This window comes from Eupeodes corollae, chromosome 1 (genome assembly GCF_945859685.1).
Source record: "Eupeodes corollae chromosome 1, idEupCoro1.1, whole genome shotgun sequence".
Classification (NCBI taxonomy): Eukaryota; Metazoa; Arthropoda; class Insecta; order Diptera; family Syrphidae; genus Eupeodes; species Eupeodes corollae.
The window spans coordinates 181,503,579-181,530,995 of NC_079147.1; the positions used below are offsets into that span (position 1 = coordinate 181,503,579).

Genomic DNA, 27,417 nt, shown 5'->3' on the forward strand with positions numbered 1-27,417 from the left:
AGGTGGAGTCTTGAGCTATTTTCTGGCAGTATAAAGCAACTACTTTTTTACAACAAATTATGTATGTTTAGAATCGTCATTGTAACAATACCATATCATACTATGTACTATTATATTACATAAATGGTAACACTTAGCCTATGTACTATGTTATAGGACATACACATTTAATAAAGCTAGTTGATTATCATCCGTCGTTGACTTATCATTTATCTCGTATCACATGGTGTCAGAAGTTCCGCGTTTTAACCAAATAGTAATTAATTCGCGATAATGGCTACTAATAACACATATAACACTTACGAATCCGGTATTAATATCAAACCTCCAAAACCATTAGAAGTAAACAGCAAAAATGTTGCTCTATCATGGAAAAAATGGTTCCAACAATATAAATGGTTTGAAACCGCGTCTCAATTGAATAAAAAACCTGCTGAAATACAAGTTGCTACTTTTATGTCTGTCTTAGGACCTGACGCGGTAGATATTTATAATTCATTCACGCTTACTTCAGAAGAAAGCAAAAATTTAACCGTTCTAACTACTAAATTCGAAGAACATTTTGCCCCCAAAATAAGTATCACCTTTGAGAGATACGTTTTTAATAAAATGATACAAAACGAAGAAGAGCCTTTCGATGATTTTTTTACGCGCATAAAAAATCAGGCTAAAAAATGCGAATTTGGTACATTGCTAGATAGCCTAATACGTGACAAAATTGTTGTCAGCATCCATAGTGACGCTATTCGAGAAAAATTATTAGAAAAAGCAGAGGTATCATTAGATGATACAGTTAAGATTTGTAGGGCAAGTGAAATAGCGGCGAGTCAACTCAAAGAATTACATAGAAACGAAGAAACAGTCCATGCAGTTACTAAATACAGAAAAAAAAACGAGAAAACGAGGAAGCCGATAAATAACCAAGAAGCAAATGAATTTTATTGTCGAAGGTGTGGAACTACTCACTCACGAAAAAACTGCCCAGCATTCAACAAAGTTTGCAACAAGTGTGGAAAAAAGGGTCACCTAGCCACGGTCTGCAAAACGAGAACAAAAAAACGAGACAGAAAAGTGCATGAAATTAAAAACGAAACAACAAGTGATAGCGAAGATAGTGATAACAATAGTTTACTAGTACTATCAGTTGATACAAACAAAGATGACAAAAATAATTACATGGAAGAGATAATGATCGAAAACAAAAAAGTAAATGTTAAACTAGACACGGGTGCTCAGTGCAATGTATTGCCAAAAAATGTAATCGATAAACTTAAGAACGTAAAACTAAATCAATCAAAAACAAAAAAGCTAGTTTCATTTGCAAATGATAAAATCAGTGTTCTCGGTGAAGTATCCCTATGTTGTATAGTGCGAAATATGAAACACATGTTGTCATTTAAAGTTGTTGACAAGGCCGTCTGTCCAATTTTAGGTAAAAGTGCATGCGAGAAATTAAAGTTGATACTGCGGGTAGAAGAACTTAAAATTGACGAAAATATGTTCGAAGGGTTAGGTTGCATTAAAAAATTTGTTTACGACATTGATTTAGTCGAAAATCCAGTCTTTGAGAATTATGCCCCCCGAAAAATACCACACGCATTACAAGACGATGTAAAGAAAGAGATCGATAGAATGATTCAATTGGGTGTCATAGAGAAAACAGAAGGTGCTACTCCAACAACCTCACCTATGGTAATTGTACGCAAGAAAGGGAAAATAAGAATTTGCCTCGACCCTACCGATGTAAACAAAAATATTGTAAGAAGATTTCATCCTCTTAAATCCATGGATGAGATTGCAGCAAAGGTTCAAAACTCCAAGTTTTTCACAATCTTGGATTGTAAACATGGTTTTTGGCAAATCAGAGTAACAGATCGAACGAAAGGTTATCTGACTATGGCTACACCTTGGGGTAGAGTGTCGTTCTTGCGTGTTCCGTTTGGTCTTGCTTCCGCCCCAGAAATCTACCAAAAACTCATGACTGATTTATTAGAAGGCTGTGAAAATACAGAGGTTTCGATGGATGACGTTTTAATTCATGCTCCTGATGTCAAAGCATTAAATGTGCTTACAAAGAAAGTGCTTAAAAAGCTTGATGAAGCAGGAATAAAATTAAATAAACAAAAATGCATATTTGCTACTACAAAAGCACGCTTTTTAGGCCACATCATCACATCAGAAGGAATTGCAGCAGATCCCGAAAAGATTGAGTCAATAAAAAACTTAAAGCAACCAACAAATAAAACCGAACTTCAAAGATTACTTGGTATGGCAACTTACTTAGGTAAGTTTATTCATAATTTATCCGAAATTAATTAAAAAAAGACACTCAATGGCAGTGGAGTGCAGAACAAGAAGAATCCTTCAATAAGCTTAAGTCGTCTTTGTCTAAAACACCACTATTAAGATATTATGATCCGAATCTTCCAGTAAAGCTTCAAGTAGATGCCAGCCAGTCGAGTGCAGGTGCCGTATTGCTACAAGATAACCAGCCAGTGGCGTATACATCGAAAGCACTAACAGAAAGACAGAAATTAGCTCCTCAGATCGAAAAAGAAGCGCTTGCGATCAAATTTGCATGTGAAAAGTTCCATGACCTAATATTCGGAAAGCCTCTTACAATCGAAAGTGACCATAAACCTCTGGAAACGATTTTTAAGAAGCCTATACACAGCGCTCCCATGCGTTTACAAAAAATCATGCTCCAAGTTCTTCAGTATCAACCAAATGTAGTGTATTTGAATGGCAAAGATATACCTGTCGCAGACACACTCAGCCGTGACTGTCACAACCCAAAAAATACAGAAAAAGATGACGAGCTAGAAGTGCATGAAATTCTACAACTAACAGATATAACAAAAAAACGACTACAAGAAGCAACAAAGAATGACAAAAATCTACAAAATGTTTTGCAATACGTAAATTCTGAGTGGCCTGATACAATTCAATACGTTCCGAACGAGATTAAAAATTATTGGACGTTTCGAGAATCGCTCAGCAGCAATGATGGTCTACTTTTCAAAGGATCCAAAGTCGTCGTTCCAGATGACATGAAGAAGGAGATGATGCATAAAGTCCACCAAGGTCATTTTGGCATTGATCGGACACTCAACAGTGCACGCGAACAACTTTTTTGGATCAAGATGACGACCGAAATCACGAAATACGTTGAATCCTGCAGTATTTGTCAAAGCCAACAACGTTCTCAACCGAAAGAGCCAATTATTATCAAAAAGATTCCTAAGCTGCCCTGGGAGATAATTGCAGTAGATATATTTTATTTTAAAACTAATGAATATCTTCTCGTTGCAGATAGCTATTCCGGTTACTTTGATTTTGTTAAGTTAAAGCAATCATCCAGCGCAGAAGTCATACTCCAACTCAAAAAGATGTTTGCCGTCCATGGGATACCGTTTATCTTGGAATCGGACAATGGTCCCCAATTTTCCTCCAAAGAGTTTAAAGCATTTGCCAAAAAATGGGACTTTACTCATCAGACCTCAAGCCCGAGGTATCCAAAATCCAACGGTCTTGCCGAGAGGTTCGTCCAGGTGGCAAAATCCCTACTTAAAAAGTGCCACAAAGACCAGTCAGACGTTTATCTTGCTCTTCTCAACTACCGCAACACACCTCGAAGCAACGATTTGTTATCGCCCAATCAACGTTTGATGAGCCGAAGAACCAGAACAAATATACCATCCAGTGAACAATCGCTTAGACCTAAGGTTGTACAAAACGTACAACACAACCTCATTGAAGCCCGGAACAGAAGCAAGTTCTATGCTGATAAAGGAAGTCACCAAAAACAACCCTTGCAACCCGGTGAAAAAATCCGCATTCAACAACCTAATCGAAACTGGATCTCTGGCACTGTTGTTAAACCAGCTAACACACCACGTTCATATATGGTACAAACAGACGATGGATCAATCTATCGTAGAAACAGCAGTCATTTGCATAAGACCAGAGCCACCATCGTTCCTCAAAAAGATGTAATGATCGATCCAACAGCTGATAAAACAACAACAACAAGTTCTACAAGTTATGTTGAACCAGCTCCAACGAACACCTTAGGTTCTAAACCATATGTCACCAGGTCTGGAAGAACAGTGAAACCTGTTGTAAGATACAATCCATGCAACAAAATTTGATTTCTTTTAATTTTTTTTATAAAACTTGAATTTCATATTATTTTCTCTTTGTTAACCTTTATATTTTAAAAATGTTAAAAGGAAATAACTTTTATTTTTGAAATATACAATAAAATAAGAATAAAAAAAAAAAAAAAAAAAAAAAAAATGAATTAAATAATTAAATTACAATTTGAAATATTTTATATTTATTTGTATCTTTTATAAGATTTGTATTATTTGTATTATATTATGCTATTCAAACTACAATTATAAAAAGGGAGATGTAACAATACCATATCATACTATGTACTATTATATTACATAAATGGTAACACTTAGCCTATGTACTATGTTATAGGACATACACATTTAATAAAGCCAGTTGATTATCATCCGTCGTTGACTTATCATTTATCTCGTATCACAGTCATCTTATTAAATTTAAAATGTATCTTGTAAAATCAATATTTCTGTGGACTGCCGCATATTTTTTTTAAGAATGATCACCAAAAAATGATTGGCCAAAAATCAAAAGAACACTGACATTTCCGCACTTTTTATCTTTATTAGTTTTGTTTTTAAGTCTGAAACATATTTTAAAGCTACTAAAAAAAAACTTTAATTTATGGGCAAATTTCTTCACAAAGTTTTAATCTCTAAAACTTGTTTTTTTTTTTAAATATAAGAACTCGATTCTTAATCATTAGAAATTTTAATTAGATTTTAGTTTTAGTTCGAAATTCGATTTATTAGACCTCAAAAATGTTGTGATTTAGGATATCCGAACTTTGTTATACAACAATGTTTCTAATTCCTCACTTAATTTTAAGATTTGAACAGCTTTTGGAATATATCAGACCATAAGGACATTATAATATAACCAGATTCATCAGCTCTTTAAATACGAACATGTGCATTTCAAAAAATATTTAAGAAAATATTACTTTAAATACAATTTTTTCATAGACCTTACGTTTTGAACTATGTGTGTGAAATCTGCTAAAAACACATTTGTTTGCAATAAAAAGAAACCACAAAAAAGTAGACAATACACCTAGAAGAATTTTCACGAAAAAGAAGAAATACTGAACTCATAAAAATGTTCAAACACGAAGTTCCAAAAAGAAACAAATAATTTCTAGATCGAGTTTTATTTGAATTTAAGAACTTTATAAAAAAATTGTCTGCAAATGTCCTGAGTTAGAGTGCGTCAAAGATTAACTAAAATATGTACGTTTTTTAACCAAAGGTGGTCGAATGTAAAGTAAAATAACAGAAGAGAGTTTGACACTTAGTGTTCTTAAGCCGTACTACGCGAATGCGTTTACCATACTATGAGAATTTCATCGAAATCGTCAGGAAATCAAAACAAATGTCCACCCAAACCTACTTCCAAACTCTCTGCTCCTTTACTAATGCTCGAATTATTATTGACATGAAAATGGTACTTAAACTCTTGAAGTGATAATTATTGAAAATAGACAATGTTCAAGTTTAGTATTGGTTTTAACTACACTTCTATGGAAAACTATTTTTAAAATTCTTGACCATTTATTTCAGGCCTTTTAGTATCTTTATATCAATTAAAATTCCGAACACACCCTAGTATCATCGCATAACTTTCAATCATTAATTTTTAGTCAATAAAATCATTCATCCAATTACTACCTTCTATCTACTTCAATTGATTTAACCTTGGCCACTTGTTAACAAGAAACCATATAGCAAAAAAAAAAACAAAAATACAAAAACAAAAACACATTTCACTTTCAATTCAATTGAATAATCATAGCTAAAAATAAATGCCATTTTGACCTATTTGTTCGACACCACATGACCTCATTTGACATTTAGATCAATTAATCGAAATTAACTTGTCCCAAATTTGAATGCCTGCTGCCTTCCACTTACACTCAGACCCTCCATTATCATCATCATCAAATAGAGTATCAGACATGTGAATCTCATAACCACACCGATAATTGCTATTGACTTGTATAACGTATATAGAGGAGAAAATATTTCAGTTTTCAGTATGTTTTTGTTTCTGTGATTTTGAAATAGAGATTTGAAGACATTTTGCTTTAAAATACTTTTTTGCGATGTTTCTATTGGGAGCCAAAATCTATCTACGCGATACAAATATTTAAACTCAAAATTGTCGGTCGTGTCTCGGATCAGATCAGATGATGATGATGAAGATGGTGGTGATAATTTTATTTTGGCAAACATTTTTGTGGAAAATGTTAATTGACATGAAACAGATTTAAAAAAAAAAAACATTAGCAATTTGGAATTCGTCTTCGATGTTGATTTTGTTCGCGTTTATTTTTAACAGAAAAGATACAACATTTTTAAAAATAAATTTTAGACCAAGTGTCATTTTCTAAATGTGAGGTTTTGAACACTTTTTGAGATCAATATTTCTTTGTTCAAAAAAAAAACTAAATTTAACTCTTTCCACCAATTTGCTACGAGTTAACTATTTCCCACTTTTTTTTAATTGAAAACCAAAATGTCAATGACAAAACTAATTGGCAGTCAATTTACTGTGCATTTTTTCATCATTTAATATTTAAATTATTATATGATTGTAAATTGTTATAAACAGTTAGTTATATACAAACTGCGACTGCTCTGATGTGCATCATTACAATGAACATGGAGATAAGTTAACCTTAAAGCAATAAAAGTGCAAGCAAGACCAATAAATGTGCGCGATTTAATAAAATTCAAAATAAATTTGCCATATAAAATTGATTTTATTTCTCTGCCCAATGGAAATTAATGTTTTGAATATTTATACTAGTAATTATGTGATGATGTTAGGTTTTATTTAGAGTCTGGATACCTTGACTTGGCTCAGTGATCTTTTAAAAACTACAATAAATAAATGCAGTCCAGGCAGCATTCTTGAACTATAAGTGAACTTGCCTCTTGTAGTTTTGCGGATTTCCAGTTTTGCAGTCAAATGGCATTCCAACTTTTTGCGGCACATAGTTTTATGAATAAATTCATAAGGTGGCGCAACAGTACGTTAAGAACGAGGGTCTAAAGTTACTTACAACTTTCAATTATTCTTGAGTGCGAGTCATTTCAGGGATTGAGGGGACCTACTGTTTTTATGCCAAATCCGAAAGGCTTAATTAAGAAAGCACTTTTTAGCACAAGAATTACTCTTGAAATATTTGCCAATTCTTCACAAGAGGCAATAATCGGGATATAGTCAAGGATAAAACCCAAGACCTCCAGCTTGACAATCCTACCCATTCGTTATTATATCTACATAATTGTTAGCTGTCATATTATTTTTTTAATATTAGCAAACATTTTGTGTTTCACTTGATGGGGATGTGGTGTTAAGATCGATTTTTTTACAATTTTGGAAGAACTTAATCGAAAAGTTAAAAGGAATAAAAGAAATAATAATGGATGTTTATATATTAGGTTGTATTGGAAATGCTTAACTTCAGTCACAGATCTCATAATTTTGAGCTTTTGCTAGTTTTGGTACGCAAAATAGTTTTGAGACAAAGCTCACAAAAATTTGATCGGTCGCATTTTAAAGATCTAATTCATTTGAAGGTATTCCGTACACAAAACCAAAGATTTATCTCATGAAAGAGCTCGTAAAAATGTTGAACCTGCCTGGAATTATAAATGCTAAATAATTTCATATTTTTAATACTGCTGAGTCAGCAGGGAATTATTAAACCATTTTTGGTCGTTTGAATGATTAAACAAAAGTGATTACGATTTGAGCGGAATCATTGATGAATACCGAAAAATTATTTCAATTGAAAAAGTATGAATTTCCATTCTGCGAAGTCTTAGCAAATCACGTTACTAGATCAATTTCTTGAACTATCAGACGATCATTGACTTTTCTTGTAGCCCGTAAGCAGAAGCACAATACTTTTTTCAATAAAAATAATGCCCAAAATATTCGGGAAATCGTCAGAAGTGAAATTACGCGGCCAAGAAACTTCTAATGACTAATGACACGTTTACAATAAAACAGCTTGGATGCAACGTTAACTCTTCGTCACTTGTGGTGCTTCCTGTAACCCAAATGCCACAATTTTGTTGGTTTGCATCCCCACCGAGTAAGAAAAAATATTGGTCGAAAAGTGAGAGAGAAAACAGACAAGCATCTAACCAATATTATGACACTGCAGATGACAGTTGAGCTTGACAAGTGTCAAATGCCAGAACTACCAACATGAAACCTCTCAACGAATGGGCAGGTTCAGACGGCATAAGGGACTTGAAAGTAAGGCAAGTTTCTTAAATCTGAAGCCAAAAAATTGCTTCCAATAAAGTTGCCTTTATTTGACTGGAAAATTAGTCAAGAAAAATCTCTCTAACTATCAAGTCAAGTCAACTTATGTCAAAATGACAATTGATGATGTTTTTTCATTCAACTGAAAGCTGAACTTTATTACTCTATGATTTATTTATTTTTTGCACAACGACATTTAATGTTTTCTGTAAAAAGCTTCCTGATAATTTGGAAAAGAAATAAGTAATATTTCCTTACAAACAATACACAAATCTTGATGGACTTATAACTTGCTGAGGAGTGTTCTGTAGACAATAATGATTGTGGTAGTTTTTGTACCATAAACTTAAAGTAGAGGTTTGTGAAGAATGTTCTGAATTTGAAATTTATGACACTTAAAAAACTAACTACTTCCCTTGGTCAAAATTTACGTTCAAAGAATGAAGTTGACTGCAAATGAAGTCCAAGTTGTTTGAACCTGCACAATGATTCTGTACTTGAAAGTATTTGAAAATGTACTTGAAAATATTAAAGTACTTACTAAATGTACTTAGAAAAGTGTATTTTATTTTCAAGTACTTGGGTTTAGATATTTGACTGGTAATTAAAAGATTTTTGTTTTTTTTTCGGAAAAATCTGCCGTCCAAAAGTCTACACTTGCATTGAGAAGTTTTGTCATGGCAAAATTACTGGAGAATTGTTACATAGCAGGACTGAAGTATTTTAGATTGACACGACAACTCATAACTATGGTGTTTCCAGAGTAAAAAAAGGCATTGTTAGAGAAATGATTATCTTCTTTCGAAACCAGAGTTGGTAATTTTTGAATTATGACATCAATGAGTCATAAGTTTGTAGATGACTTGTGAACTAAAAAATTTGAATTCATAAGTAAGTTATGAATTTATAACATTTAATTCACAACCTTTAAAGTAACGTTTTGTATAGCTCGTGATTTATATTTTTAAATTCCTAAGTCAATAACTGGCTTAGAAACGAAATCTTTTTTTATTCATATAAGTCAAAAACTAGCTTGTGAGTTTAAGTTAAATTATAGCTAGAAAGTGGATAAAGCTTTTGCACCTCTGTAAGAAAAATAATTACAATAGGGTCTACGGTACTTTGTAAAATGTTGCTGTTTGGAGAATTTCAATTCATCGAAATGTTTTTCTTTTTCTTTCTTTATTTGCGACACTAATAGTTCATTACTAATTTTTTTAAATTTTCCAAATCTGAAATATTTCAAAATGTAGTTCAATTGAACTCATTTTTTTTTAATCCTTCAAACTTTACAGATGTGGATAATTTATGTAGCTTATTCTATTCGTCAAAACCTCACTGTGTCGCATGATTAATTAAAAATTCACCTGCGATAAGAACGAATTGTTTTTAACCATTTTTGGTGTAAAATTAACGTAAAGACCATGAATATTAACTTCGAACGAGACTCACATAATAATAATTCTAAATTATTACAACAGAATTCACTTCAACCAATGAATATTTTATGAAACTTCTCAAAAATATCAAATACAAGCGCGTGTTTCAAATGAAAGAAAAAACTGAAAAAAACACGTTTATAAAAATAGAACAATTTCTGTTCAAATAATATTCTTACCAAATGTATTTAAATTTGTTCACTACTTGATTATTCAATTTGATGAATAAATACAAAATTTAAATAAGAAAAATCCTATTGTGATTTAAATTCATCGATGATGACGTTTAAAATATCACTTACTCAATTGTGAATTGAATTCAATAACCTACTAACCTTGAATTTCAAAATAATTTTTTCTAGCCGGTAGATGGTTAATATTTTGTCAAAAGATATATATACATTTAATTAGATAAAAAAAAAACAATATTCATTCAAGTTTAAAGTAGCAGTGACAGTGACAGAACAGAACATGATGAAACATGATCAATGAAAGTTCTATTCACAATGAAGTTTTCGTTTCTGTCATTTGTCATTCAAAAATAAAAACAGCTTAAATTACAAACTATTTAATTTTGACGTCATTCGTCCAATAATTGACGTAAGAAAAGTGACAAACAAAATGAACAGATTATATTTCACTATATATAAAAGTAGATTCAAATTAAATTTGCCATCTTATAACGTCATAAAACCACTAAAGTTGTTAACCTCAATCGATCAACATGTTTTCTCTGTGCTCATGCTGGATAAATAACCATATAATGTTTTAAAAAAAAAGTACATATAAAGAAAAGCTGAATGAATTGAATCCACTTATCATCATGCTCAATTGTTGGATGATGGCGCACATGACTTTATTAGGAGCTACTCGTCGTATATAAGCGTATTATGGTTGGATAAATGAATGCCCATTCATATTATCGCTGTAAATCTACTTATGCTAATGAAAGAAGAAAATAAATTAAATAAAAATATGAGCAAGGCGACGACATTCAAGTGACTAACATACAAAAATATGGTTGGCATCCGGTGAAAATATTTTATTTTAAACTAATTTATTCAATTTATTTTATGTGTGGAATGCAATGAAATTGTCATTGTGAATAAAATGTCGTGTAAGTTTGCAGTTTAATCTGAAAGTGACATTTTAAACGTCAGGTTTGTTTTTCACTTAGTCCTGAGCTAGGAACATTCGATTGACACTTGCATATTGGTTTTGGTGTAAAATGAAAAATAGAATGGCAAAGCAAAAAGAAGGTTTATTCAGTTTAGGCAACTTTATTGTTAAGTTGACGGGAAAGTTAATCAAGAAAAATACTCCCTGTTCTCAATTTATGTTTACTCATGTCAAAAACGCTGGTCAGCTAATAATTTTTTCGCATTCAACTGCAATCTGAACTTCATTTAGTACACAATTTGATTTAAAGTTTTGTGTAAAAGTGTTATTTATTAAAGTGACATTTTTATTCCAAGTGCTTCAACTGTCATCACTTAATATATTGTGACTTATCACAATAACGTTCAGTGCCAGAGTTACAATAATTTTGAATTGCAATAATTTTAAGTTTTTTATTAATCCACATCGCATCTCATCAGAGTCGCGTTCCAACAATTCCAAATGAATTATTTTTATTCAAATCTGTAATCTGTACTAAAATTACGTAAATATTGTTGTTTGTTTTTTAGCTAAACAGTAAATAAGTACATATTTATGGAAACTTCTAAGAAAAATCCCCGCCCATAAATAGGTATCTATTATTTTGTATCGCATGTCGAATACAATTTCAGCACATTCAGTACACATCATATGAGTAAATTTATCACACCGGAAAATAATCACCAAAAATAAACAACAAATTATTTACTCAAGCCCTAAATATTTATTATCTCTGTCGCTGTAAGATTGCGTGTTTTTCTGCTTAAAAAAAAGTAATACGAGTTCCTGAACATTTTGTATATTTAAAATGAAGGAAGGTTATAATGTCAACAAACTATTTCTACGATTGTGTGCATAATGTCAAGATATTATAAAATTTACAAAATTAATTTCAACTTTTCAATGAACCTTCACTTTCAAAGGTACTAAAATCTGGTTATTTCAGCTGCTTTTCGAAGACTTTTGTTTACATTCTATATGAAATCACAGTACTCATTTTGATACAATTTTTGCAAATACTATTTTTGAAACCAAAAGCAATAAATGGCACCTTACTACAATCTATAAAGCAAATAAAATCTTGAGTTAATTTTGGAACACCCTTTGTGCATATAACATATACTTTTTTAATTGATTATTTTGATTAAGTAAATTCTAAAACAACGTCATGTTATTTACAATTTATTTGCATAATACCGAGGAAAAAAATTCCCGGAAAAAATTAATTGCTACTCATCAATAGCGTGGAACTTAAAAACTGAACAGTGAAACAATGAAATTGTGATTTGATCTAAACTTAGTTGCAGGGTATTGTGTTTTTTTTTCAAAAGTAATAAACACAAATTGCGCTAATTTGATTTTCAATTTTTTATTACATAGAAATTGTTTAAATATATTACTCATAAAAAAACCCTAGGTTTGTATGTTCTCATTGTTTTTTTTTATAATTTCGCAACTTTTGGTAATTTTCTTTTAAAATAATCATTTTCAAAATTTCACCATTTTTTATATTTAAAATTATGCAATGTTGATATCCATTAAAATACGTTCAATTTAAATAAAATTGTAACTTAAATTTAATATTTTTTATTGAAGAGTTATTCATTTTGTGATTTCTATTTAGTAACGCTGACATTTAAAAAACTCATAACATATTGCAAACAAAAACACAAAAGCCGAAAATGACAGCAAGCCCTGTGTTGATTGAAAAGTTCAAAATAATAGTTTCATCAACAATCTTAACGAACTCAAGCTATTGACCCTTTTAATTTTCTCGGTGAAAGCTCGAATTTTTATTTAATCTCATACACTCATACAAGTTTTCAATATTTTTTTGAAACGACTTAAACGATTTTGATGAAGTTTTAAACCTATAATTTCCAATTAACGACATTTGTATTGAAATAGTTGTACAATTCATAACATCCACAGAAGAATCACTGCAGAAAAAAGATAAAGCAAAATTCTGCTGCGAATAGAGATTAGACTTTCATCAATCAAATTTCCAGTTATTCATTTAGATTTTGTAAAGTTTAATACCTCTTTGATGTTCGGAGATGTGTTCGTAGGAATGTATCCAACATACAAAACACTGGCCATTTTAAAACTCAAGATGAACTCTAACTATTTCGAGAGAATGGCGTAAAATATTAAACGATTTACTAACATTTATAAGCCATTTCTAGCAATTAACTAAGCTTAAAAGATGATTTACCTAATTTTAAACATTTTTAAACTCTTACTATCTCTTAACAATTTGCTAAAAATAAAATCACAGAATTTTTTTAAACAAAGAAAATTTGCTAAATCCATCCTAAATCTGTACAATAATTCTTATAAAATATGAAATTTTCCAGTCAACAATAGAGAATTCCAATGAATATGTCCGTTTTAAAATATTTGCTTTGTTTATTTTCACGAACTGTCACTTTTTAGATATGTTTGGTTACTCGTTTTTAACAAAAAGCAATAAGCAATTTACTAGTTTCCAAAACGAGAAGAAAGGTTTAACATTTTGGAGTCAATTTGTATATTGATAAATATTTATCATTTTGATAACTAGTAAATTGTTAAACCCTTAACAATAGGTTGTTCGAAACTTTGCGCCAATAACAATTATTTAAAATTATTTTTGCTAATTTAATCACTTGTGTGTGTTTGAAAAAAAATATATTTTTTGATATTTTTTATTAATTTTTAAGCGACTCCTTATCAATTGTAGTAATACCTGACAATTCTTTAAAAACGATAAAGGTAAGAAAATACAAGTCTTACTTTTCTGGTTTTTAACGTTGCTTAGCTTAAAATCGATCTTTGAGTTATCTGGCAGTAGTCGTCGAGTTGTATTGATGACGTGTATATTTTGTTTAATTATACAAAAATTCTTATAAGCTGCAATATTTCTTTTTTATTTTGCAGAAAGCCCAAGATCATAATCTACGGACGAACCCCTTTCATTCAGTCCTTATTTCATTCATCTTTTGTTAACAAAATGCAAACCATGAAAACAAATTAAATATAAATTATCCTGATATTTTCTTAAAACTTTCTTTCTTGAAAATTGTCCAAATTTTATTAAGTTAAAATTAATTCAGGGTACTTTTCCACCAAACACTTTTCTCTTTGCAACTTTGCAATGAAAATAATACTCTGCGAAGTGCAAAGTGTTTCACAAAATTTGCAAAGTGTAAAGACTTTTATATTTTTCAGACTTTATTTGAAAAATAAAAAGTAAAAGTAAAGTAAGTAAAAAGTATTTTGAAAAATAACAATTTATATCTCAGAGTGTGTTTAATAAGATCAAATATGAACTGAAAATAATTGGTAAATAAGTATCTATCATAGTAGCCTAAAAACATCCAACTTCACGTGCTTGAGAAAAATGTTGCAAACAATTTTGTGCCTAGAATATGGTGTTAGAGAAATTCATCAATGATAATATTCGACACTTGATGTATTACGCTACAGACAGTTGATTTGCTTTTTCCGTGAAAAGATGCAACACCGTGATTTTGGGCTACACTCCCAAAATTTGTCGCAGGTTATTGGCTTTTAAATTGTAGTTTATTTCCAACTAAAAACAACACAAATGCGATGGATTTTTCCGTTTGTCGAAAACTCCCTTTTGTTTAAAAACCATTTCCGATATTTAAATTAATATTTTTAGTTTCACTTCTCTTTGGTCACTGTTCTTTACTTATTCGTTTTAAAAATATTCTTTAAATCGATAAATTTTTGTTTAAATTTTGTGTTTGCTGTAATTTGCAAAATTCCATTTAAGTTTGGCTACGATGTCGATGGGTTAAAAAACCTTTTCAAAATCAGACATTTTTAACATAGGAAGTTATTGTAATGGGTCCGATTTGTCTTCATATCTCACGAACCAATAAATTTAGAGACTTGAATTAAATTTTATGTTATGTATTGTAAAGTGATACCAAAGCAGTATATTTTTTTGGAAAAAAAATCAAATTAAGAGTTTTTTTGTAAATCAAAAAACCAAGAAAATTTTACGAATTAAAAATCATTTCAACTCCAAAATAATTTTGTGTAACCAAAAATAATGTTTTTACCATCTGGTTAAACTTTGAGAACAATTAAATTGCCATTTTTTTTTATAAAAAATAAAAACCTTAAAAAGAACATATCTCAAAGTTGTTAATTTTCGACACAAATATCTTTTCAAAAATTTGAGATTATGGCTTCCAGCTAATTTGTGCTTACAAGAAATATTGTTTTCAACATTCGGAAAAATTTTGAGAAAAATCTAATTGACAGTTTTTTTTACAAAAAATTAATAAAAGTTGGTAAAAATTAATTTTCGACTCAAATATGTTTTCAAAACTTTGAGATACTTGCTTAAAACTACTTTTATCTTTTAAAAAAAATTGTTTTCAACATTGAGTAAAATTTTGAGAAAAATCTAATTGACAGTTTTTTTTACAAACCTAACCTAAAAGCTAAAAAATATATTGCTAAAATCTGTTAAAGACTTACTTTCGTCTCAAATAGCTTTTCAAAAATTTAAAAATATTGCCTTGAAACGTTTTTTATTTAACAGAAAATATTGTGTTCGATGTTCAGTAGTTTTTTATTTTATAAAATCCAACAGTCCGTTTTTTTTTTCATAAAAAAAATAGTTCTTGATATCTTTCAAATTAATTTTATTCATCCAATTTATAAAAATTGAAGAAATGCTACTAAAATTGGTAAACATTTGTTTTCGACTTTAACAAAACTAGATTTACAAACTAAACTATTTCTTGATATGAAAAAAAATGTTTTGGTAAATTTAAATTTTTTTAAATAATTCAACTAACAAAATTTTAAGCAAGACAAATCGACAGACAGGATGGAGAGTTATCAGTGTGTGTCGCATCCCAGCCTCTTTTTTGTTGAAATCGATATGAATCAATGTGTTAACTGCAAAAGAATACCATTTTGAACATCTAATCAAATTTTGAGAAAAACCAAGGTGATTTTTACAAAACACCTACTAAAAGTTGTTAAAATTGTGTTTCGACTCAAATAACTTTTCGAAAATCAAAGATTTTGCTTTCAAACTAATTTTATTTGTACAGAATATTTTGTTACGGTAAGTTTTTGTTTTTAATAAAGAAAATAAGAATCTCCAAAAAAAGGCAACAAAATATTGGTTAAAATTGATTTTCGAATTTAAATATTTCGAGAATGGATGATTGACTTCAAAATTATTTAATTTTATGAAATATTTTGTTATAATCGTACGTTCTTACAAAAATCCAATCGGTATTTATTTTAAGAAGAAATAAAAGCTTTAAAAAAATGCTGCTAAAATTGATAAAAATTGGTTTTCAAACAAAAACCTCGGTAACAAAAACTGATCTTGAAACAAACTTATTTTATCAAATGGAAAATATTGTTTCTAACTGAAAGTCATTTTTTTAGAAATTTGGAAAAATTCAATTGAAACTTTTTTACAAAACACGAAAACCTGCAAGAATAACAAAAAAAAAAAAAAGGTGGTTTTCGACCAAGTATTATGAAAATAAGGAAAGATATTGATTTCAATTTATTTTTTCATTTTACACAAAACCTTGCTTTTATATTTTGTTGAAGTTTTACAAAAATCAAAAATCGAAAGATAGAAATTGTCAGTGTGGGTCGTATAACATCCTTTTCTCTAATTCTTTTCTTAACATCTTAGCTTAACAAAACCACTTATATTTGGAAATAAATTAAGTTAGTATTTTTAAAAACGCGTGCGCGTATTCAGTTGGCATGGAGTGTATAAACAGCTGTGAACAGACTTAATTTTAATGGTATTTTTGTATAAAAAAAACAACATTAAATGTATATATAATCAATTGTTTAAAAAATCTCAACTCACCGAAAAATATATAATTTTTATTCCTTTCAAACGTTGGTGATAACTTTAAACATTCTTATTTATTTATATTCAAGGTAGAAAAAAATTATCCAAAAATATAGTTGATTTTTAATGTTTTTATATTTTATTTTGTACTCAAATATATAAATATTTATATATTTTTCTTACTTTATACAAAGAAGAACAAACAATGAAAAATTAATTCACACACACTGATATTCTTTTTAATTAAGTATTAAAAATAAAAACATTAATTATTTGTAATAATTTTATATTATTATATTTTTTTTTGTATCTGCTTATATTCGATTAACTTGGTTTTTGTTTTGTCAGTCTTCACTAGTTCTCTCCTACTATTATACTAATGTACACTGAGTGATTTTTAATTCTTCTTTATTTGTTTGTTTAAAGAAAGAAATTAAAAAAAAGGAAGAAAAAAAGCACTTTTTTAATTTGTATATAGCAAATATATAAACAATTATTTATATAAGGTTTTTTTTGTCAGTATTTTTTTATTTGTTTAAATTTTTGTTAAATTATTTTCATTTTTATTGTTGTTGATGTTGTTGGTGGTTTAATTTTTAAACACCGAGGGTTGTTATAATGGAAGAAGAAAATTTCGAGTGGGCGTTTTTATTTTATTTTGTTTTTTGATGTCTAAAATATATATTTTCCTTTGTTTTGTATTTTTATACCAAAATGTTTATATTTGTTGTGCAAAATCAAAATGGTTGTAAAAAAATATATTTTTTTAAATTTTTTGTTTGCAAAGTTATCACAGAACTTATGGTTTTGTAATAATAAAATAAACTGTTTAAAATTTAGGAACTATATCCACTGTTCTTTTGGTTAATGTTGTTTATAAATTTAATGCATTTAATTTGAGATGGAAAAATACACACTATCTTAGTGTAACCGGCAAGGCATTTACTTTTTGTTGTTTAAATATAATTTAAATATAAATGAGGAGACGAGTAAGAGACCGCCAACAAAAGCGAGGTCATCCACTTGAACTTGAGAGATAAAAATAAAGCGGCACAGGCAGGCAGCACACGTTCGTTAGCAGAAGAAATTGTCGTGGTCGACGTCGCTCGTTTTCGTTGTTGAGCAGTAAAAATAAAAGATTGAGTTGAAGATACTTTTTGATATTTTATTTAATTCAAAGAATTTATTGCATCAAGATGATATCCACACAATAAAGTATAAAATCAACAACGCTGAGAGCTTTATTAACACCAATTTGTTGAATAAAATTGTTTAGACTTTTATTTTTTTTTAAACAAATTTAAGAATGAAAAAACAAGTTTTTTAAAAATAAATTTACAGGCGTGAGTTTGACTTTTAAAAAAACAGAATAAGTATTCTCCTTCTTTTCGTAGATACTTTTATGTTGACCAATTAGGATCGGATTGGATTTATTTAGGCCACGTATCGAAGACACAACACGAGCGAAAAAAAAATAAACTAATAAACTTTCACTTTTTTAGGAGTGTGTTATAATTTTTCCGATGGCAAACTTAATTTTTTTAAAACAGGTAATTTATGCCAAAATGTTGTATCTTTCTATGATTTTCGAGATTTTGAAGGAATTTTTCTTCACTTTTCTTTTTCAATTGAAAATTTATGATTGCGGAGGGAATTTATTCCCCTGCTAGACGGCGTGATAGAATCTCGATAAGATATCGACAGGTGTCAATTCTAAGACGTTGATCAAGTACAACATTCAGCGAATAAACGCGACAAGACAGTTTCATCATTTGATGGCGACTGATGGGATAAAAAATTTCGTTTGTTACTAGCCGAGGAGTATTTTTGAAATGTGTTGTGCTTGTGGCGTGTCGTCGTCAACGTTGTCGTTGTCCGTCGACTTGACGTTGTTGTTGTTGTTTTCCTTGTAGTCGCTTTTCAGAGAGAAGAGAGATTGTGACAAAAAAGCTTTTAAATTCCTTCTTATTTAAGTTGATGACGAGGTAATAACTTTATAGACTTGTTGTTGGGGAGAAACTTGTTTTTCGCTCAGTTTGTCGAGTTTTGTTTGTAATGAGAGAAAGCTTTTTTTCTCTTAAATTGGACTCTTTTTTTTTAAGTTGAGGTCATTGCTTTTAACTAATACAGGGTGTTTTTTTGTAGAGAAATGTATCCAATTTTGTTTTATTTTAAAACTGAAAATTTTAGCTTGGTGTTAATAATTTATTTTAGTTTTGGAGAAACAAAAAGTCACTACGAGAAGAAAAATCGGTTCAACAAAATTGTATGATGTTGCATAGCACAAGAAATTATTGAAAGTATGAAAAATATACGACCGGTAGCTATTTCTCAAAATCTTTTCGATGCAGGTATCCATTTTGCATTTTCAAAAGTATAGGGTTGTAGTCAGTTATCTGTCAAACTAAATTGTTAAAAAAAAATCCGTTGAAAGTCTGAAATTTACGAAAATGCATCACTTAACTATCGAACAACGCACAAAATTGTTAAAACTTACTACAAACATTTTGATTCTGCCACATATGCTTTAAGAGGAGATTATGGTTCACAAAATCGTCCAACGAAGCCAGCAATTGCCAAAATTGTGAAGAATTTTGAAGACACTGGATTGGTTACAAGTATTGTAAGGCATGTGTATCATCGTTTCATCACTGAAAATGGTGCTGCTGTAAGTGAAAGTGTTGCCGAATGTGTCAATTCCTCGTAGTTTTTAGGAATTAGGATTATATTACGGCACATTATGGTGTATTTTTCATTTGGATCTACACCTACATCCAGATCACACAACAACTGTAGCCAGCTGACCTTTCACAACGTAGTAGATATGTCGAATGGGTGCCTGAACAAAAGGCGGTGAACGGCGATTTTTCGAACAAAATTTTGTTCAGGGACAAAGCACTTTTCTCACTCAATTAGTACGTTAATAAACTAAATTGTCGTATTTCTGAGAGTCCTCAAGAAATTAAATCCACAAAAAGTCACTGCTAGTGACCAATCACACCTCCAAAGACCAAAGAGGTGTCTTTGGAGGTGTGATTGAACCTTGCTACTTTGAAAATGACTATGGAACGAGTGTCACTGTCAATTCGGAGCGTTATGGTCAGGATTTTGTTTTGTCTGCCATTGAAGAATAAGATTGGCGAATGTGTGGTTTTAACAGGACGATGCCACATGCCACACAACTCGAGCGAATATGGCTTTATTGAAAGAGACATTTCCTTACCGCGTAATTTCTCGACATGGCGAAATTAACTGGCACCAAGATCATGCGGTTTGACATCGCTGGACTTTTTTTGTGGGGCTACGCGAAAGATCGTGTTTATGCAGATAAACCTTTAACTCTTGATTCCTTTAAAACCAACATTTGTCAAGTTATGGCTGAGATATCGCCCAATATGTGTCGAAAATTGGTAGAATATTACCTCAAAAGAATCGGTGCTTAGCGTGGTGGTTATTTAAATGGCATAATGTCAACGTTCAAACATTGTAATAATAAAGAAATATCATAAACAGAATATTTTGCGTTTTTAACGTTTACTTTTCAAACCGCAAAATGGATAACCCTGTATATTTTGTTGGTTACTTAGCCTTAGTGACTTATACCTTTTAAAGAGTTCAAATAAGGATTTTTCACTATCAGCACAAGGACTCAGAAATTAAGTCTGCTAGTTCTTCCCTTTCGTCAACTAATGTCGTTTTTAAGAAAACACTGGAACATCCCAGACTATATCTTAAACAAAAACCGAATAAATTCAAAATTTCTATCAACAATAATTTATTGAATAAGAAAAGAGAGAATTGCCTAAACTCTCTTCTAATACATAGAAGACAAAAAAAAAGCTTTTTATTACTTTAAACATCATTTTATAAAAATAACCCAATCATATGGTTCTCTTTATTTTAATCTATGTATGTTATTTTTTCAAGCAAGCAAAAAATTGTAGACGATTTGAAAAGAGTTTTTCTGGTTTAATTTTAAGATATGAGCGGTTTTGCAAAAAAAAAAAACAACTACAAAGTAATTTTTGTAGATATTCTAATTTTAAGACATAAAAGAAACTTGCTTACTTTTTCTTGTTAAAATACCTTAAAAAAACTTTGAAGGATAAATATTTATTTAAGAATTATTTAAGTGCTATTCTTGTTTTTGAAAACTATGTTCTTTTTAATGTTCATACTAGCAGAATATTTAGGTTGCTGTGAAATTACCTATATACAAATATTATGACATAATATCGTTAGGTAGACAAATTTTTACAAATTTCAAAACCATAAATCCATATTTAAACACTTATCAATTTTCTATTGGAAAATGTGGTGGCTTTCAGCTTGAATAAAAATAGAAACAAAGATATAATGTATAACATATGAATTTAAAAAAAAATTGAGGGGTAGGCATAGGTAGCTATGAGTACATTAGAATAGTAATAGTAAATAAGAAAGAAAAGATATTGGAGCTTTATTTGTTAGAATCTTATGAGTTGATATGAAACTTAGATACAAATAGACTTCAAATAAATTAATAAGAAACTGAAATGATAGAGGAGTTGAATGTTAGTTCAGTTGTTTGTCGTTAGTTTTCAAATACAAGTACAACAGCAATAAGCAACATTTTAATTTTAAGTACTTCGAAAAGTAAGTTATCAATGAACAAGGTTTAAGTGGTATTTTGTGGATATTTGGGGCGTTAAACTAATACTTTGTGTGTCATTTTTGGAACTATTCAATTTTATTTTGTAAAAAACATTCTCAAGATTTTCTCCAACAGCCCTATTCTGCTATTCACGTGGATCGTATATTCGATTCATCCATTCGATTCCCTTTCACACTGCCTTTGCATTCTGCTATCCATCGGGTGAACTACATTATCCCAAACCAATTTGACATTCAAATAAACAGCTGTTCATGTAAAAATATTGGGAATGTTGGATAAATTGTTTTGATTCATACGAAAATTAAGTTTAATCAATCCACTTTATCAGAATAATTTGTGTAATTTTTAGAAATGGGCGGTATTGAATTTTATTTTGCAATTGTAAGCATAGGAATAAGAGAATCCTCAAACAGAGAGCTTCGGAGAAATGTTAAAAAGTGTCTTCCTTCATCTAAAAATCTTAATATTTTTTTATTTATAAAACAAATATTCTAAATTTAGCAATAAATTAGTTTTCACTTACATTTTGCTAACAACAATTAAAAAAGCAGACATCAAATGGAAAATCCTTTCCATTTCTTATGCGGATCTGAATTATATAGAATAAATGCGTTCACGTGAATAGAAGAATACCGCGTGGTATTACCGACGTTACCGACACAGATTTACTTGGAATGAATAGCAGAATAATGATTAGTGAAAATTATAGTAAAATTCCCTTGGATGAATAGCAGAATAGGCCTGTAAGTTTGTAAGTTTCAAAGTAAGTGAACAGCAATATTTTCTATAAGATAAAATAAGTTTGAAGTTAATGTCCAAACAGTACTTTTGTTAAAATGATGTTGTGGGCGAAATGAACAGCAAATGTACTTGTTCGTGATAAGTTTAATTCTAATATCTTGTTTTTTTTTTAAATTTTTTTGTCCGATATATTTTAGACGAAATCAAATTTTGATCAACTTAAAGCAAATTTTTTTGAAAATTTGTATTTCTTATAAAAATAATCCGGTTTGATTTTTCTCAGAAAACTGCCTTATCTTAAAAACAATATTTCATATAAAACAAATTATTTTGTAGATACAATCTTTATTTATATTCCTGAGAGCCGAAATTCAGATTTTTTTTTTAATTTTGTGTAGTATTTTTATTTTTATTTTCTAAAAAAAAACAAAGTTTTCTAAGATAAAATTAGTTTTAGGCCAACATCTTTAACCAATTGAAGATTTTGATTGATTGATGTTTTTTTTTAGGTTTTTTTTGTTTGTAAGAAAAGAATTCACTTCGATTTTTCTAAAATTTTAACCAGGGCCCTATTAATACAAATTATACTGGCAACAATTCCACAAATTTATCACACTGGTAATATGGCGAATCTGTTATTATAAAATACTAGCGGCTTGTCCCGACTTCGCAGAGGTAGACATGAATAGGTACAGATATTTAAGTTATAAGCATCATACGACCATAAATGACTACATTAGAAAAAAATTGTATGCTTATCTTAAAGCCTCCCTGTACACTACGTTGGATGTGGTATTTGTAGGTGGCAACAAAATGTATTAAATTTCAGGAGGAAAAGCCACATAAAATTGCCCGTGAGAAAAATACTCTTTCCTTAAGTCGATAACAACTATGGAAAAAGTTTGTCCCTGCGATTTTACTGTTAGGGCAAAGGATATTTATAAGGGGATTGTAACTTTTTACTAGGTATGGGCAAATCAGTTGGTATCATTGGGATCGGCGGAACATGTGCGAGCTGACCGGCCGAGGGACCCGTAATGATAGTTGCTACAGTCACATTATCTTTTAATTCTTTGATCAATAGTCTAGTGCTAAATATAGCCTATATTACTCAGTGAAAATGTAGCATTCTAATGAAAAAAGAACTGTTAAAATCGGTCCAGTACTTTTACATTCAAAAATACAAATCATTTCTCTTTATAATATTAGGGTAGATGTAGATAGTTGGTCATTGTCATTATACTCAACAATTTGTCGTGACAATTGCAATGCATAACCTTGAAATGTTTTATGATCTAAATGCGAGGAAATAGGACAAACACAAAATTTGCACTTGGTTTCAATTTCCATGGTTTTCTGACCAATTTTACGATGTTAGAAGTAACACCATTATTTATGCTTTAGTTGAAATTTCATGATTGCTTTCGAAGTATTACACTTTTACTCGAAAATATGTCGTTTATCATTATTTAGGTTCACTGTCAACACTTAACAACACCGTAACTTAGTTTTCTGTTGCAATTGTCAATTAAATACTGACAAATATGGAAATTGCATTTTTTATTTTCATTTGATTAAAGAATTGTCAGTACAAATTTGTCGAAACATTCCTGACAATTGTAGGAAAATTGTGATGACATTTACTTTATGAAACGAAAAGATTACAATATTTTCTGGTACATTCCTTCAATTATAGATAATTTTTAAATTGTTTATTGAACAGATTTTGACAATTGTCAAGTTATAAATTAACAACTTGTCACCTGTCGTAGTTTTGAATGTTAATGAGAGGGTTTTAGATGTCATCGTAAATGTACGATGTAATAAACTATTTTTTTGGTAGTTTTCGTTCGCAAGTTTTTGTTGACTTATAAAAAAAACCTTCGGTTTGGAATGTATACTAATTTGTGTCACAGTGTACGAACGCAAGTACTTCCTATGGGATATTAAATTAAATTAAATATTGTAGTACTTTTTATTAATTTTAAAAATACAAAACTCTTAATTTAAAACATTTTTTGACCTTAGGTATAAAGACGATACTGACTATTTAAACGGCCTTAATCTAGAAATAGAAATTACTGTCAATATTTACACTCATTTTGTTTCTATGAGATAAATACTACATTTTTATTTTACAGATCTTAGCTTCGATGTAAAGTTATTTAGTTAATCGGCTGAGACTTATCTCTTGAGTGGTGAAAGAAGCAACCTAGAAAACTTATTTGCTGAAAATTTGTCAAACAAAATTATACTTTTTTTCCAAACAATTTTTTAAATAGTCAACAATGGTGGCAACCAATTTATACTTCATTAAGATTTTTGATTTAGATTGGTTAATCAATGACTTTAGGTTTTTGAGATTTGTCTATGATGTGAAAAAACCTTACATTAGGCTTTTAATGGCAGTGTTATTTGATGAAGTACTTTTTTTAAAAGTAAAATTTGTAATGACTTTTTTAAATTTACAGTAGTGGCCGTAGATTGATGGTTAGTGCGTAAGACTTCCATGACAAAGGTCCTGGGTTCAATCCCTGCCGTGCCACCTAAAAGCTTTTGTTCACGGGTACTGCCTCTTGCGATTAATTGTCAAATCCTCCAAATGTAATTCTTGTCATCAAAAGTGCATTTTCAAATAGTGGCTTACAACTCTCAACCATTTCTGTGTGCGAGTTGTCAGGGATGGAGGGGAGAGCTACAGTTTCAAGCCGAATCCGAACGCCTAATTTGAGAAAGCACTTTTCATGACAAGAATTACTCTTGGGGGATTTGTCAATTCACCGCAAGAGGCAGTACCCGTAAAAAATAAACATTAGATGGCGCAGGCAGGGATTCAACTCGAGCCTTCTGACATGACAGGCCAACGCACTAACCATCACGCCACGGTTAATACCTATGATTTGGCTACCAAAAAAAATCGTGAATAGGTAGGACAAAATGTAACGTGATTAAAATTATAGTAATGAAATTAAATACAAAAATAACATACACAAAATTCTAGTTTTAAGGCAATCTTATTAAACTTCCTCTAATTCCGGGTTATCGTTGGAGAGTGACAAAATTTAGAATTTGTATGTTTCTTTTAACAGGCTATTTTATATATTTGAGCTGTAAAGTACAAAGTGCAGTACCTTCAAAACCTACAATATAAAGGAGACAATACACATTGACAACATTCATTCTTCCTATTTCATTTATACCAACAATCTAGAGACAGGTGTGCAAACATATTATTTCCGTTTCCGATTTATGCTTTGATAACCACAGCTGTTGAGCTATCATTGTTTATAACCTCATTATAATTGTTAAAGGTAGGAAAGTTGGCACAAAATACCTGGTTTACGATTATAGAATTAACAATAAGTTCTTAAACATCAAATTGATTAGAAATTGCTGACTGGAATTAATTAATAATTGTACGACTACTCAAGCTTACGTTCCTTGTTAAGAATAGAAGGTTTTCAAATAAAAGTAGGTATTTACAGAAAAGCCTTAATATCATGCAACCTTCAAAGTAAAAGACCTACTTTAATTTCTTAGACATTTTATTATGAAAGTATTTATTTTGTTTTTAGTGTGGAGATGAAAGATCATAATAAATTAGGTACCTCCATAAGACAGTCTACATTATAATAGGGCTTAACAGACACGCTCTCTTCGAAGCCAATCTTCTTCTCATACAAGTACTTAACCTTAACAAACAATTTTACCCACCACCCCCTCCTACAATGTCTCTTTCTCTTTTCTATCTGACTCACTTGTTTTTTGGTGGAACATAGACGCATCACGGTTGATAAAATATTAACAAAAAATAAAAGTGAAAAGAGCATAAATAAATTTATTTTTAGATCAAAAATGCGTGTGCTGAAAACTGATTAATGTGCTTTTTAGGCGCTATAAAAACAATACAAAAATAGATATAGCTCTCTCCTACTCTCAGATATCCGTCTCTCTTTCTTTTGACTTCTAAATCAAAATGTGTCAGGGAAAGGTTCGGTATTTGGTTTTGAGATTGAAATTGCCTTTGTAAAAGGAAACAAAATAAAATTTCAAAACCAAACAAATATAAATCAACTTAAGACTTCTTGGAAATCGATAAAACAAAATAAGAAAAAGGCTGGAAGACTTGTGCAATAATGGGAACTGTATACACACGAGGCACCGATATAAAAGCTTTTGGCAAACAATTGTCCTAGTTTTACGATTATTCAAGAGTATCTGTATATCTCAGGATACCTACCCAGTACCTACCTACAGCTTTTTTTTCCTTCTGCTGTCATTCATTTTTGTGTCATTTCTCCATAGGTATATATAGAAAGCTTATACAATAGGTACACACCTCTGTCAATTTCTTTATCTACACTTTACACGTGCGAAAAATGAAAGCATCAACGCGTGTAATTGATGCTATCTACAGAGATCTAGAATACTCAACTCGGCGGGTATGAAGGTGCACAAGAAACGAGTAGATACTCTCTCTGGATCTTGTGGTTATGCATTCGCTGAGAATATTAAATTACTTACTTATACTTTATCCTTGAATGTGACCTCAGGGAAATTGATAGCCTTGCACATGGCAACATCATGGCTATGGAAGGATTGCGGAAAAATAAGCTAAAGCTCAGCTTGTGTAAGCCTTGAAATTGCAGTGTGGTATGGTGGTAGATGGTGGTGTAACATAATAGACTATGGTGTCAAATGCAAACAAATCATGACAAAAATGAAAGTGAGTGTTTTTCGAATCTACACCAGGGTCAAGAAGTCTCTAGAAACAGCAAAAAAAAAAAAACTTCACCACTTTGTCTATTTTATGATATCTGATGTCTAACTTTCAATTTAAATCAAAAACGAATCCCGAACAGTCTTATCATTCCCACCCACTAAAACGCCTAATTTTTAGAAACGTGAATGAAATAAAGCAATGTAGGAATTGGTTTGGGTGGAGGTATGAGAGCAGGTTTTATTTTTGGTCCATAACGAATTAAGTAGGTTTACTCAGGATACATTAAGAACGAATTACATAATATGGGTATTTTATTTGCTGATTGAGAACAACGTTTTGTGTGCGTGTTTAGAAGTTCTTAAGGTCATTCGGGTGGAATAATATAGGACAGTTATTGGTTTGCGTGCAAGAGTAGTTTCTTTAGATGATTTTT

The 27,417-nt window shown here is 30.3% G+C and overlaps 2 protein-coding genes across 3 annotated transcripts in view; one reads left to right on the plus strand and one right to left on the minus strand.

The window, feature by feature from the left end:
* LOC129941545 (PRL-1 phosphatase) overlaps nt 1–27,417 on the minus strand; it is a 141,746-nt gene that overhangs the window by 16,693 nt on the left and 97,636 nt on the right. The window contains exon 1 of one of the 2 annotated variants that reach the window (XM_056050217.1): nt 16,882–18,512. The exons of the other annotated variant lie outside the window; for it this stretch is intronic. The gene's annotated coding sequence lies outside the window, so the exon portion shown is untranslated. Of the gene's footprint in view, nt 1–16,881; nt 18,513–27,417 lie in introns of those variants that run through there. 2 annotated transcript variants of the gene reach the window in all.
* Nucleotides 214–2,319, plus strand: LOC129947516 (uncharacterized protein K02A2.6-like). The gene has a single exon (XM_056058108.1). It carries the CDS (start codon nt 274–276, stop codon nt 2,317–2,319), a length of 2,046 nt encoding a protein of 681 aa, XP_055914083.1. The 5' UTR covers nt 214–273.